Source organism: Gossypium arboreum, chromosome 5 (assembly GCF_025698485.1).
Source record: "Gossypium arboreum isolate Shixiya-1 chromosome 5, ASM2569848v2, whole genome shotgun sequence".
Lineage (NCBI taxonomy): Eukaryota > Viridiplantae > Streptophyta > Magnoliopsida > Malvales > Malvaceae > Gossypium > Gossypium arboreum.
The window spans coordinates 32753075-32768993 of record NC_069074.1 but is presented as its reverse complement, the minus strand read 5'-3'; the positions used below and the strand labels follow the sequence as shown (position 1 = coordinate 32768993).

Sequence of the window (15919 nt, the reverse complement as noted above, 5' to 3'; positions counted from 1 at the left end):
AAAGGTAAGGGCTTAAATTTTTTTTGAAAAGGTTTCAGAGCTTTTTTGATGCATTTTGAAAGTTTAAGTACCCAAATGAGTGAAAAAAAAAAGCAGGGCTTAATTGTTTTTTATAAAAAAAAAAAAATTGAGTGCTTTTTGCACCTTTAAGCCAAATAAAATTAATTAAAACTAAATTATTATGCTAACAAATTATTTCAACACGTGGAACCATGGGCCGAGTTACGTGGGACTAACAAATGAGTTTCGAGATATACGACTTCTGTTAGACCAACGATCGAAAGTAGAGGTATGTATTTTTTTTTTAAAATTTGAATTATATAATATTAATGTAGTTGATTTGAGATTTAGTAGTATCTATATATCTGAAATTTTTATTATTTTAATATAGTTTGGATGGATGTCATACGAGGATCCAACAATTCAAGAATGCATCCCGTTGGTTAATCCCAACATTTGGCACGTGAAAGTGCCATTGGTAGTGTACACTACCATAGAGATGCACAAGCCGGATAGAGTGTTGCGACAATTCGGGTTTAGGCAATCAATTCTATAGTAGAACCTCAAGAACTCGATGATCTGCATCCTATCGACTTGCAGGGGAGGACGGATGAGAATTGACCGATATTCACGTCAGATATATCAACATGTGGAACAATAGGTATGAGTTTTTACCTACCCACGAGGTCATTGTCGCTCTGGAGTTAGCCTGCAATTCGAGTACATGCAATGCTTTAGGGTTTATGGCAAGCCATACTTGTTAGGGGAAGAGGTGAGGAGTTGACAACCGCATACGAGGAGGCCACAACGGGCGCCTATACATCCAATGTCTAGTGAGGTGGGTCCATCGTCAGCACCTACACAAGAACTGTCATCGATGGCCGCACCACCTATTGGCTAGTATGTCTCGTCTTATTCTAGTGCGTATACTAACCCTTTCATTTTCATAGAAGCACAATATATTCTACCATGTTTTTCTACTTCTACTTCGATGTTAGGTTTTGTTTTTGAACCTTTGTCCCCAATGTATTACATGCCGATGCCTTCGACATTTCCAATGACGATGATGCCGATGACGATGTATAGGCCATTTATGTTTTGGGCACCGACCAAGAGTCCAGTCGTTATGCCATCGATGCATGGACACAATATAGTTATACCCTTACGTCGATAATGCCGCAAACACCTTCGGGATCATTGTTCTACCAAAATGGATCATCTTCCTAACCACCTATTCTTAGACCGAAGGATGCACGATGGCAATTGAGGAGCAATAGACCGCAATCAACCACGAATGAAGGCTTAGAAAATGAAAGGTCGAGACCACAATCTACACTGGAGGTTGAACCAAGAAATAATTCGACTTACAACCATCGACCACCTTAATGTGACACACATTTACTTTATTATTGTACTTTTCATTTTAATTTAAATAAATATCAAACGTTTTTATTGTATCGATGTTGTACATCATTATTTTTTAAATAAATATCGTTTTGCAATAAAGTTGGTCTTTGTTATCATTTCATAATATTAAATCAAGATTGTACATATGCAATAGAAGAAAGTTTTATAATTTATTGATTTGTATTTTATGGAAAAAAATATGTGTTTACAAATTACAACAAAATTAATGTTAATGATGTGTTGTACTTGTATCATCCCTTCAATTTGGACATGACAACATTGTATGGCCCGGTTCCTACACCACCAACATAACCTCGATTGGTTTGACATTTCAAAAATTATTATTTAACATTTCAAAAAATTATAAAAAAATAAATAATATATAATAAACTTTTAAAATTTAAACCAAAATATAACAAAACCCTAAACCCTAAATCCTAAACTCTAAATTCAAAAACCCTACTTTATAAATCATAAACCTTAACTCTGAAAAAAAAACCCTACTTTTGGAAGCTATTTCTGGCAACATGCTGAAAACGCTTATAGTTGGAAGCCTTTTCTTGCAAATCATCTAAAAATGCTTTCATTAGAAACAGCCTATTCCCATAATTTTTCCAAAAATCGACCTATTTTGGTTTTTTTTTTTGACATTTTTGAGTAAATTAGTCAATAAAAATATAAATATATTTGTTTACATTTTTATTATTCTTATTTAAAATTTTAAATAAATTGAGATGGTGTTATTTTGATTTACTGCTAATTAAATTAAAAATACCAAACTATTTTCTAAAAAATATTGCTGTAAATTCTTTGGTTCATCCATAGGAAGTAACCTTTAGCTTTTCTTTGTCCTGTGTTCACTTGAATTGTTATTTTTCATATTACTCCTCCTTTTAGATAAGTGAATATTGAAGTTATCTGCAGATAGAAGTGTAGGAACTTATATTAATATCAGAGTTTACATGTGAACTGCAACATAGTTGTTTCGATTATATTGATAAATTTATGTAACATGAAGTAATCAATTCATCGACTGTACTAGAAAATCTTGTGGATATGCTCTTTTGTAGCTTTTGTGATTCTCAAACTTTTTGGTTTTAGTGATATTTTACCTTGGATTTTTCTTTTGTGATTTTGCAACTGGAAACGAGGATTGTCTCTAATGAAACAGATGGTCCATAACTATGCAATAGAGGGCATATCCAGATAGTTGCAACAGCTTATCGGTTTCCTTGTTCATCTGTCTTTTGTTTGAACAAAAAATCAGGTTTTGTTTTCAGTTTGTGGTGTGTCTTTAAGGTGAAGCAAACTATGGTGTGTGTTTGAATAAGTCATCTCTATAATTTAAAATAAAAGATGGCTTTTAAGACTCCTTGCTCTTATTTTTGTTAGTTTGATGTTATTTCTTTCTTAATTATGTTAGGATTTGGGAACCGATAGTCCGAATGACCGAAAGTATCTGGACCTCCGACTCGGATAAACTCAACTTGGAAGAAGAATGTTCGCCACAATTAGCTGAAGACCTCGTAGGAATGCAAGATGCTCGCAGAGATAGCTCGCATAAGGGAGCTCGCGTAGGCTTCGCAGAGATAAGGTCACATGAGGGAACTAGAGTAAACCTCGCAGGGACGAGGTTGCGAGCCATGTCTGGGAAAAGGCCCCGTCCCTCGTGACTGGCGGGTACGAGGTCCACTAAAAGAGTCAGTCCCAGGGTCAGAAAGGATCGCGTGCTCCACAGGTAAGCGTCTAATAAGCTAGAGGAGGCCTAGAGAATGTCTGCATCAGGGATAGGGAATGTTAGTGCCCTCGGCCCAAAGGCCAAGACAAAACAGTAGGCCCTATTGTGAGCTATAATAGTATTAGTATGAAATATGTATAAATACCCATTGTGTTTCCCTTAATACATCATAAGCTAATATTACAACAAATTCAAATACATTTTCATCTAGTTTAGGTTGTTATGTTTTTCTTTTTAAGTATTCGTTTTCAATATCCAAATAAAAAACCGATAATTATCAGCCTGCAAGCATTGAACCGAACTTGTGGCCTTCTTGTTAGTAGCTGTAATACCCCCTACCCGTATTCATTGCCGAAATAGGGTACGAGGCATTACCAGAGTTTACGAATTAATTTTTTTAATTTTTTTTACTCAATATAGCCCCTTTATAGATATCTAATATTCCCTGCAATTTTAAACCGAGACCAATCCACATCAACCAATTCAATTCAACATATTTTCAAGATAGATTCATGCATTTTTATAAGATAACCTCATCACATACCAAAACCAAGATTTGTTAGCCATACCAATGGCTGGCCTTACATTCATTTCACATTAACATTTACTTTATTAGCTTATACATGCCATTGATTTCCAAAATAAAGTTTCTTGATATACCGAAATATTGAAGTTGATAGTGTGATGTGTCTCCAACCAAATCCGACCTCTGAGCTCTTAACACTACAAAATAGGAAAAAAAAATAGGGTAAGCACTTTGTGTTTAGTAAGCTTATGTAACAAGAATTATACTTGCCTAATATTTTCAATACAATGCAATAAACATTCAAATATCCATTCAATGCATTATTACCCTAACATGCACAAACTCAACATTCAAGTTAGTCCAATAGTTTCCACGTATCAATAATATATACCATGATTGATGAGCTCATCGATATCATGATTTCCATTCCCTTGTTATTTTTCCATATTTATCCTGTTAAATTTCTCGGAATTTCGATGGATTTTTAGAGGTACACTTTTAGTATACATTTTCGGGTCCGTCAATTCATACTCATGTGCGCACATTTCCATTTTAGAGAGTACACTCTCGCGAACCTCATCCTTACAGCGGGATTACCAGTCTAGGTTAAATCCCCTGCAACGGCAATTACTCTAAAGAGCTTGGATCTGAATTACCAGTCCAGGCTAAATTCAGACCCTAATTAGGATTACCCGTCCGGGATAAATCCATTTTCCACGTATTCTTCGAGAGGGCTTATATCAGGATAGGATCACTCATCCGGGCTAGATCCTTTTTACCGTCAATTCCTTTTTAGAGATCCATCGAATTTTCCTTTCATTCAACCAGGATTTCTTCTCCTTTTTATCAAATATATCAATGTTTTATCAATTTTCATACAATGAACATTCAAATCATATTCACATCAATAACATACATTTCAAGCATTTAATAATATAATTCAAGTTACACGAGCTTACCTCGATACTTGTTCGTATACAAAAATCTACTAATCCCGAAATTTTTCCATTCCTCGATCTAGCTTTGTATTTCAATCTTCTGGATCTAAATAAACAAATTTAATTATCAATTTAATACATTTCATGTTCGAATGCAACATTCTCTATAATTTCACTATTATTTATAGTTCATTCAAAGCTATCTACTTGAGTCATGGTCACTAAATTATTTTTATATTGAGCTACAAAACTCCAAATTAGGATCTGCTAATTTTTCCTAAAACTAGACTCATATATATTCTTACCATTAAATTTTCAGAATTTTTGGTTTAGCCAATAAGTACAGTTTATTCTTTAAAGTCACCCCTGTTCTGCTGTCTGACAGTTTTGACCCTTCTTCACTAAAAATTAATTATCTCTTCATACAGGATTCAGATGATGTTCACATTTATTTTTCTTGAAAATAAACTAATTCAGGATTCTAAAAATATAAATTTAAGCCCCTAATTATTTTTATTAAATTTTTTATGATTTTTCAAAATCATAATAGGGGAACCCGAAGTCATTCTAACCTTATCTCACAAAATTTATTATATCTCATGATTTACAAATTCATTACTTACAAGTTTCTTGTATCAGAAACTAAACTCAATAAGATTTAATTCCATATCTTGTTCATCTTCTAATTCGATTTATACAATTTATGGTGATTTTTCAAAGTTAGTCTACTGCTGCTGTCCAAAACTGTTTTAGTGCAAGCTGTTTGTTACTATTTTCTCCTAAGCTTTTAATAAATGATAATTTCGTCCCTACTCAATTAACCTCTTAATTGAGCTGATTTTTCTCAATTAACACTTTATTCTATCACTTTAAACTACTTTACAACCTTTTGAAATCATAATTTCAACACTAGACTTTAATTCCAAACATTTTCATAATTAGGTCTTAAAAATCAATTTCTATTGAAATTACCTAATAAAATAATCTCATAAATAAATTAAAGCTTCAATTTCATTCTATTTCGTCATAAACTTACAGCACTCAACCATGGTGACTTTCAATTTCATCCATGAAATCAAAAACTAATTAATTTAATAGTAGGACCTAGTTGTAAAAGTCTTAGAAACACAAAAATTACAAGAAATAGGCAAGGATTAACTCACTTGGTGCAAAAATTATGAAATACCAGCTTAAAGAACCCCTCCTATGGCGTTTTGGCTGATGAGAATGAAGAAAAATGAAGAGAAATCTAGATATTTCCTATTTAGTCCTATCTTTATTTAGTTAATTATGCAATATTCTAATTTTGCCCTTAAATCATCAATTTTCCTGCTGATTTCATGCCCTCGCCGTCCAGCCCAAATAAATTTTGGGTCTAACTGCCTTTTAAATCCTTTCTTATTAGACACTTAAGCTATTTAATCATTCTAGCAACTTTTATACCTTTTTCAATTTAGTCCTTTTCATTTAATTAACTACCCAAACATTAAAATTTTCTAACGAAATTTTAATACCACATCACTAACATTTCATAAATATTTATAAAAATATTTCCGACTCGGTTTTATGAGATTGAGATCTCGATACCTTGTTTTTACCCAATTTCTTCAATAATTTTTTTCTAACTAACCACTAAATCGGTAAAATTTTTCTATCGATATTTTCATACGATTTTCCTGTTATATTAATATTCATACAATTTTTTTTAAAAATAATTTCTCTTTAAATCGGATTTGTGGTTACGAAACCACTGTTCCGATAACTTTAAATTTAGGCCATTACAGTAGCGTGAAGCTACAACCAACAGAGCTAGCTAGCCAATTGTTTTATTTCTAGAAACAGTCATATATGAAGCTTTTCTCCATTAGTTAAATATTAATATTTTTAACTTTTGAATTTAAAAATAATAATACTTTAATTTTAGCTCCTCTAAAATGTAATGATTTAAATTTAATTTTTAACATCATAATTACATGAAAAATATTATATATTTTAACATATTTTAAAGATTAATGTATTGTGTTATCCACTTTCTTTTCCTCCAACATATATTGCATTAAAGATATCAGGTATCAAATATTATATCAATAGTTATAATTAAGTATTTAATTTTTAAAATAAATTTAAACTAAATCCGATGGTATTTAAATACGGGACTTCAAAGTTATCAAGAAAAACCCTTAGATACCAAGTGAAATAGATTAAAGGCAAATTAGGCTTTAAACCAAATATTTATTACAATGGAGAAACTCATCAAGGATGTTAAATTAAGCAAACAAGCTGATTATTTTTGAAATACATTTAAAGCTAACGCAATGAGATATATATATATATATATATGTGTGTATAAAAATTAATCATCAAATGCAGATGGAGCAATGTTGGATTCTGGAGCCAGAGAAGGAGAACCGACCCCTATAAATCCAATATTTTTTATAAAATCTTTTGCGATGAGTTCATTGGCACTGTTCAATAGATGGTACTTGTTTTAAAACACATATTTTAAACATATTTAGGTTTATAAAATTTTAATATTATCACTAAAGCAAAACTTTGTCTTAAAATATTTTATACATTTTAATTTTATCATGCACACTTTATTACTTCCATGTACATATTGCATGTATTATTATTAATTAATTTTAAACTATAATTTTATTATTTATTGTATATTATTTTTAAATACATTCATGCGTTCTAAATACGTAGCTTCCACACATATAAATACGCGATAGAATTTGTAGTATTGATAATATTGTTGATTGAGTTGGTATCAAAAGTTAACTTAACATCAAACCTAAAATTGGTGATAACATCACGATAAACAATTATAGTGCATTTAATATTCTTAATTTAATGTACTCAAATGTTTAAATTTTGATTTACTCGCAATTTAATCTAATTTTTTATTTTAATATTATACGTATTGCATGTGTTATTACTAAGGCATGATGACGTTTTAACCCTCCAACTTTACAAATAAAATTTTTTTAGCTCTGCATTTAACTTTTCACTTTTTTTAGCCATCATTTTTTTGTCAAATCATCCAAAAAAATGGATGAAAAAGTTAAAATTTTTAACTTATGTGATATAAACGTGGATTGCCATGTGGATGATAATAAGCATTTAATTAAATTTTAAAATTTTAAAAATTCAAAAAATATAGAATTTAATAAAATTAAAATCATTAAAATTATTTAAAATATATAAAATAATATTTAAACTTTAAAAATTTATTTAAATGTTAACATTCATTCACATGGCAATCCACATGTATTCCATGTTAACAAAGTTAACTTTTCCATTCATTTTAGGATGATTTGATAAAAAAAAATACAAGTTCAATGGCTAGAAGAGGTAAAAAAATAAAATAGAGGGCTAAAATGACTTTTTTTATGAAGTCGGAGGGTAAAAAGTCATTATATCTATTTTAATTAGTTTCAAACAATGCATTTCATTATTTATTGGGTTGAAATACAAATTTGTCATCTTATTATAAGTGAATATTGAAATTTGTCACTATACTTTATTTTCTTTGATATTTGCCATTATATTTTGAAAATCTGGATAAATTTATCCCTCAACTTTATTTAATTGAATTCTACTGCTAAACTTTAAATTTTATTAAAATTTTCTACCAAATTTGATTTTAATTAAATTTTAGTATTCAATATTAATTTTAATTTGAAAACATAATTTAATAAAAAATTCTTTCAAATATTTTATTTTAATAGTTAATGGTAATTTAATTTATAAATATTAAAATTTAATAAATTAACTAAGAATTTTATTTAATTAAATAAATACTTAAAATAAAAAACACATGCATAAAAAATAAAATTAGTTTTTAAAAATAAAATTAGTATAAAATATGAATGTTTGTCAGTAATCGAGAAAGTATGATACAAAATTCAATCAAAGTATAGCGGTGAATTTTTTTTTGGTAAATACAAAGTAAATTAATTACATACTATCTGCAATACTAGAAATCGCATGTTGAACATCTATACGTATTTGCTCCATCAATAAATCTAGAGTTTCTTAGAAACTATAGGACCGTAATGAAGATTCCTCATCGAAGCAGCCAATTCATGCACAACCACATTAGCCTCCCTTGGAATTTGTTGTACGACTACCTGCCAATATTATCTACACAGATTTTGAATTCATAGGACCAAACCTCTGTATGAAACTACACTGGACGTATCCAAAATGGCCCCAACAGTTAGAGCACAATCCGTTTCAACTATAATCTTCTTCCTTTTTACATTTCAAGCCAAATGAGACCATCATATTGCCCAAAGTTCAACTTGCTCAATGTTATATTTTCCAATGTTCCTTCCAACTCCACCAAGCCAAGTGTTGTGACCATTTCTCATCACTGTTGTTGCTGAAGCCAACCTCAAGCCCGGATTCCTTGCCCCATCTATGTTAACCTTAATGTACTCAGAAAGCAGAGGTCTCCACTCCCGATTCTGTGTATTTCTTGCACTATTACCAACAGATGCAACCGACCTATGTACATTAGATCTCGCCCAACGCCACAAAGATTGGAGAATATTAGCATATTGAAAGGCTCTCCTAAAACACCCAACAGTTTCGTTGTTTCCACAATTTCCAGCAAATAATTCCAAATAAAGAAGGCCAATCAAGTTCCGGAAAAGCTAACTCAAAATCATTTCTCAGATTCGCGGTGACCCATTCAAACAACGAGGTGGAAAAATTCAGAGGCCAAACTCCCACCAGGATAATTTGTTTACACACTTCACATGACTTGCAATAGTCTCTAAGCACACGAAGAATGGATTCCTCAGTAGTACCACAAATGCTACAAGAAACGCTACCGCCCATACCTCGTCTAAAGCGTTCAGCATTAGTCAGCAATCATTCCTTAGCACCAGCCAAAGGAACTGTCTAACTCGTTAAGGATCAACAAAAGACCAAACAAACTTCCATATGTTCTCCATGGTAAACAGTTCTGCATAAGAATATTATAGGCAGATTTAATAGTAAATTGGCCATTAGAGGACCATTTAGATACCAGAACGTCATGCCCGGCAAAAGGACACAAAGCCTGAATACCTGCAATATAAGGGATCACATTATTGTCCACAAACCTACGTATACCATATGCCAGTGTCACCTGATTGAGAGTGGTGGACACATCAATAGGTTTAATATTCCTACAAAAATTAATTAAAAGGTCAACTTCTGGAATCTGTGTCAGTCGAAAAGTTAATAAGGCTGCCAGTGGTGAATTTATTTTTAGTTCCAAGTATAATAGCAAGCATCAATATAATGGCAAATTTCAATTTACTCCTAAAACATAGTGATAAATTTGCACATTAATCTTTTTTATTTTATATTATTTTTAAATATATATACTTGTGTATTCTATACAACACGTGTATAGATGGGATAGAATTTTTGTATATTTTATTTCTGTACCTTAAAAGCGGTGAAAACAAAATATGAAATGGAAATTTATAAACGAAGAAAAAAAGAGTTCAAAAAGATTAATGGAATTTGTATTGTTTTGTATTTTAAGCATTAATGCTCTGCATATTTTCCTTCAAAAATCCAAATATGTCAAGATTTTAAATTACTTTGTCAATGAATGAAAGTTGGCAACCTGCAGAGGCTGACAACGAAGACTGCTCTATCTTATTCTAATTCAGGTGAGTGTTTTTTTGGATTTTTTCTAAAATTTTATATTCTTGTATTTCGATACTTAATATTTGATTAAATAATATTTAAAATGAAGAATAGAGAGCCGTTTCAGTTTCAGTTTTGCGGCAATGGAAAAGTGGACAACCCAGATAGAATCAACAGAACAGCTTTGTCTTTATCTTGTAAAGCCTCATCCAATCAATTACTTGCCTTTGCAACTGCCTATATATACTCTCTTTTTACTTACCAAATTGGATTCTTTGTCTTCCCTAGACCTTTCTTCACTTTGGGTTGTTTTAGTTTTTCATTTTCATTTTTCTGCTTCATCAATGGCTGCTTCTTCTAGTAGGGAAGCTATGAACAAGCAACTTCTTGACTTTATCCATTCAATGGAACAAGAAGTATACCCTCCCACACCCTTTTGTTTTCCCTTATGTTTACTTTTTTTTTTTAATGAATATTAGGCTTATTTATCTCATTTCTATACATGTTTTAAGGATTGATGAAATCAAAACAAACTCCACTGTTGACTTATACTTATTTCTTAATGATCTTTTCAAGACCGATAAAGTGAATATGAAATGTATGATATTATGCCAACTTCCATGGTGTTGGTGTTGGTGTTGGTGTTAGTGTTCATTGATTTATTTTTTTTGTTAAACATGTAAAAGATTTCTGGGATTCTTTAAATTCAACTCACTCCAATCGAAGGAGAAAAATTACCAGAAAATATGATTTATATCTTCTTAAGGGGATTTTTCAGATTTGAATTCTTAATTAGCTTTTTTTTTTTTAGCTTTATTAGCTACAATAAATAAAATGTGAATTCTGATACTTGTGATTTCTTGCAGGGTTTGGTCGACTACCGTTTCGCTAAGGTTCATATGTTGAAGGAATCAAGTGGTCCTTTCTTCTTTGCTTCATTGCTCCCCACATTCTGCCGTGACTCGACAGCAACCTTAAGAGACTTGACTGTTGCTTTGTATGTTGTTTTTCTTGAGATATATGGCCGCATTTATGTTGTGAATACTATTTTACCATCTGTTTTTCACTGTGGTCGGATTTGATTTGTACTTTTTATCTTGTCTTGCAGGGGTCAACCTCTGCTGAATTATCACGATCTGGGTGAATTGTGCTTTAAGATAAGAGGGGGTGCGGCGTGGTAAAATAACGGTTCCCTATTTTGTCATGCATCGATCTGAGAACACGATTTTGGAATATCCGGTTGAAATAAACATAGAATCTACACATGAGTATCGCTTTTAAGTACCTTTCGTTGATCAACTTATATGTTAGTTGCACGTGGCGTTCTTGCAAAAGAATCGGAATGTAGCATTCAATGATTCTCTAAGTAGAGCAGCTCTACGTTACGTATTGTTAGGAATATTTGTAATTTATACATACAAATATGCTTTAATGACCTTTCCTTATCTCTTGCATACATATGTCACAAGATTAGGATGTTGTAAGTGCGAGCTTTGGTTTATTAAAACGAACATGCATGTTTTTCATTTCTTCTTGTCATTTCTCGGAGAAATAACGAACTCTTGCATAAATGTGGACAGCATTCGATTTTAACTAATCCATGTTGCCAAAACAATAACCATGCAGTTATGTTATTTCTGACTGTAATCATCTCTAGCAATATCTCTTTAGATGACATCAAAATGATTGTGCATTTAAGCTAAATGAATTTGCTCTACTTGGTTTCCCAGCCTTGGAGTTTGTCGTATGGCTCATGCCTCTGGTCAACTTCATCAAGCTGTTCAGAACAGAGCAACTAAAGAAAGGAGAGAAATTTTTGGTTTCCGATGATCAATTTCTTCCCATACTATAGAAGGAAGGACCCTTTTGATCTAACTCGTTTTTCTTTTCTATCGCTATCGGATTGGCTGGCAAACCTTTGAACACAAAAAAGATCCCTTTGATCACAAAAGGACATCTTTATTATTAGACTTACTGTTGTATAATGGAAAATATTTGTCGGAGGCTCTTAAAAGTAAATGGTAGTTGCATTTTTCTAGTTAGATGTTTGTAATATATTGCATTTAGTAATCCTCTTCAGCCGGTGCTGAATTAGATGAAGGAATCTACATTTTAATCATATATACTATAGAATAGTCATGGATCTGACATACTCCCATATATCTAACTGCACAAATAAAGGGCAGCCTATAGTCAGTTCTATAGTAGGGATCTGCTGAATTAGATGAAGGAATCTACATTTTAATCATATATACTATAGGATAGTCATGGATCTGACATACTCCCATATATCTAGCTGCACAAATAAAGGGCAGCCTATAGTCACTTCTATAGTAGGGATCAGCTAGCCATTGGTATATCTTCGCCTGCCCTTTGATGCCTGAATTAGTGGTTAGTTTAAAGATTCGGTAGTTGGTACGATATCCTTCTCCTTTTTAAGTCATAATAGTTGCATTTGCTTTTAGTTTCTTTTAGTATTTGCATCATTAGAGTTATCATATAGTTCTGCTTTTACTAGTATTCGACAGATAGTTAAAATTTTCATATGCTGAACATCCAGATTAGTGGGGAAGAAAGTGCATTACATTTTGTTCTTGTTATCCGCAATGAAGCTGATAAATTTTTTAGGGAGGGTATTGGTATGTTCTCTTGAACTTGGCTGTTATTGGCTAAACAATGAAGTCCGAGTTCTTTTAGGTAAAGTTAATCATAAGCTACGTATTGTGAATGATTTTGTGTTCAAATGATGTTCAGCTGTCAAACAGAATTTGTATAGAGAACTTTGTTTAAGTTAAATATCTACACCGTGCCTTGTATTCCTTGTACGTTACTAAATTTAGCCGAAACATGAAGTTTCATTATCGCCTAACGTAAGAACTGCATGCATCAAGTTCGTTCCTGATATCGAATGGTAGTGGAATAAATGTATATTATTTTCTTAATTGCCATGTGTTAATACTTATACAAGTTTAAAATTAATTTGGGTAACATATATGAACTCTCTTAGAAGCGTAACAGTTCAGTTTACATGCTCTTATTTATCTGACCTTGTGGCTTTAGTTTCTGTGCCGTAATCAGAAATCTTTTCTTTCTATTTTCAGATTAATCACTGCATTGAATGCTGCAAAACAAGAATTCTCGATTATGCAAGAAAAATTGGAAACTCTTGCTCAGGTAAGTCAGTTTTCCCTTACTGGGACTGTTGGAAACTGGCCTGCATGCAGCATGTGAATTTCCAACATGTCAAGAAGCAGCCCGAGCCATGCAACACATGCAGCAACAAAGGTGGATATGTAGCCCATGCAGATTCAAGCACGCAAGAACAAATACACATAAGTTACCCAGGTAAAGTATGTGCAATGATTCATACACATAAGTTACCCGGGTAAAGTACGTGTAACTGAATCTGTTTGTTTTGGTTCTTTTGTAACCAAGTCTATGAAATGTGTTTTAGTTCGTTTTGAACTTAGTTTAAGCCTACATTTGATGTAGTTTGATGATATAGGAGCTGATGACCAACTTTACTTAAGTGTACAAGTTTAGTTTTGTAAGTTCCAATGTAATAAGTGGAGTTAGGTAGTGTTTAGGTAAAGGATTTGTTCATCTTCTGACCAGCCAAATGACTGGTATATGTAATGGCTTTAAGCCAATATTTCAAATGAATGAAAATTATCAGATTTTCTTCCATATGCTCCATCTTTCTTTGCTTTCAAAATTCTGTTCTCCATTCTTGACAGTAGCTAAAAGCTTGAACTTCAAGCATTTTTCCTTCATATTTTATCCGGTATAATACGTTGCTGCTGGTGCTCTGTTTAAAATTCTTACTTTACCCGGTTAAAGTGTGTCAAAAACCCAACAGGGACTCACTTGAATTGCTATATTTCATCCTACATCTTTAGCTTTTCTTTGTCCTGTGTTCACTTGAATTGCTATATTTCATCCTACATCTCCTTGTAGATGAGTGAATACTAAAGTTATCTGCAGATAGAAGTGTAGGAACTTATATTAATATCAGAGTCTGCTTGTGAACTGAAACACAGTTGTTTCGAATATACAGATAAATTTATGTAACATGAAGTAATCGATTCATCGACTGTACCGGGTACATTTCTGTATCAGTTTTCCCGTACAATGGGCCACGAATTTTATCACAGAATTTTCCTTGTTGCATTTTATGTATCAGTTGTACTTGCTGTTTTTTCAATCTCTATCCATCTATCTAATTGGGGTAATCACCTAATTTCCTGGGCTAGATATCTTATGAAGATACTTAAAGCACTGCATGTACTTCCTAGAAGTTTTGACTATCGTTGAGCTCGTTATCCACCAACTACTTTTAATACCCCACTCTTATTAGCCACCATTAGTTTAATTTGTTTATTAATAAGTATTGCCATATGACTTCATATCACGAACTCTCCTCTCCTGATTCTGAACGAAAGACAAATCAAACCTTTAACTTAGAAGGGTAAAAATCACTAAATGTATTAAGTATTATCCTTATATAAACAGTAGATAACTGCAGGCGGTCGAATTTCGATGGCATCCTAACTTAACAATACCGAACAATTTTCTGAAAGATTTTGCTGTAAATTCTTTGTTTCATCCGTAGGAAGTAATCTTTAGCTTTTCTTTGTCCTGTGTTCACTTGAATTGCTATATTTCATCCTACATCTCCTTTTAGATGAGTGAATACTAAAGTTATCTGCAGATAGAAGTGTAGGAACTTATATTAATATCAGAGTCTGCATGTGAATACTGATAAATTTATGTAACATGAAGTAATCGATTCATCAACTGTACCGAAAAATCTTGCGGTTATGCTCTTTTGTAGCTTTCGTGGTTCTCTAACTTTTTGGTTTTAGTGATATTTTACCTTGGAATTTTCTTTTGTGATTTTGCAGCTGGAAACGAAGATTGTCTCTAATGAAGCAGATGGTCCATAACTGTGCAATAGAGGGCATATCCAGGTGACAAACCGATAGTTGCAACAGCTTATCGGTTTCCTTGTTCATCTGTCTTTTGTTTGAACCGAAAATCGGGTTTCATTTTGAGTTTGTGGTGTCTTTAAGGCGAACCGTTTGAATAAGTCATCTCAATAACTTGAAATAATAGATGGCTTTTAAGACTTCTTGCTGTTATTTTTGTTAGTTTGATGTTATTTCTTTTTTAATTCAAAGACATTTTCATCCAGTTCAGGCTGTTATGTTTTTCTTTTAAGTATTCGTATACAGTATCGTGTCTGACGTATATTTAGATATGAGTATGGAATACAACCCTCCAAAAATTTATTGAAATACATTAAAATCTTTGGGGGGGGGGGGATGAAAATATTAGTGTGTGACACATACATGTTTGACATTCTGATCCGAGTTCGAGTAATATAGACAAGTAAGGCCTCTAACAGTTGAGGCAATAGCAGCAACAACAACTCCAGCAGCAGCAATAAGTTCAGTCAAGTTCTGTCCAATGTTACTCGGACTCGGGAATGAGAATAGGTGTCGGATATGGATGTGTTTGACTGGACTATATATTTAATTTTTTTCAAGTTTACTTGGAAGATCCTTGGAGGGTTAAATTTACATATGTATGGTTGGATTCATGTTAGAAATTTTAGTTTGGCCTGAAAAGCTAAATAGAAAATTTATCTGTTTA

The 15919-nt window shown here is 32.3% G+C and overlaps 1 protein-coding gene across 3 annotated transcripts; it reads left to right on the top strand.

Moving 5' to 3' along the window:
* The first annotated feature begins 10213 nt into the window (after positions 1–10213).
* LOC108452786 (uncharacterized) lies at positions 10214–12372 on the top strand. Of its 3 annotated transcripts, none has more exons than XR_008282671.1 (4): positions 10214–10287; positions 11131–11261; positions 11373–11441; positions 11995–12372. XR_008282671.1 is itself a non-coding variant. In XM_053027692.1 (4 exons), exons 1-4 carry the CDS (start codon positions 10408–10410, stop codon positions 12092–12094), a joined length of 354 nt encoding a protein of 117 aa, XP_052883652.1. In that variant the 5' UTR covers positions 10350–10407; the 3' UTR covers positions 12095–12372. The 3 variants fall into 3 exon arrangements, 2 of the variants coding, with proteins under 2 accessions (XP_052883652.1, XP_017606064.2); XM_053027692.1 differs by lacking the exon at positions 10214–10287 and adding an exon at positions 10350–10461; XM_017750575.2 differs by lacking the exon at positions 10214–10287 and adding an exon at positions 10494–10680.
* The last annotated feature ends 3547 nt before the right edge of the window (positions 12373–15919 follow it).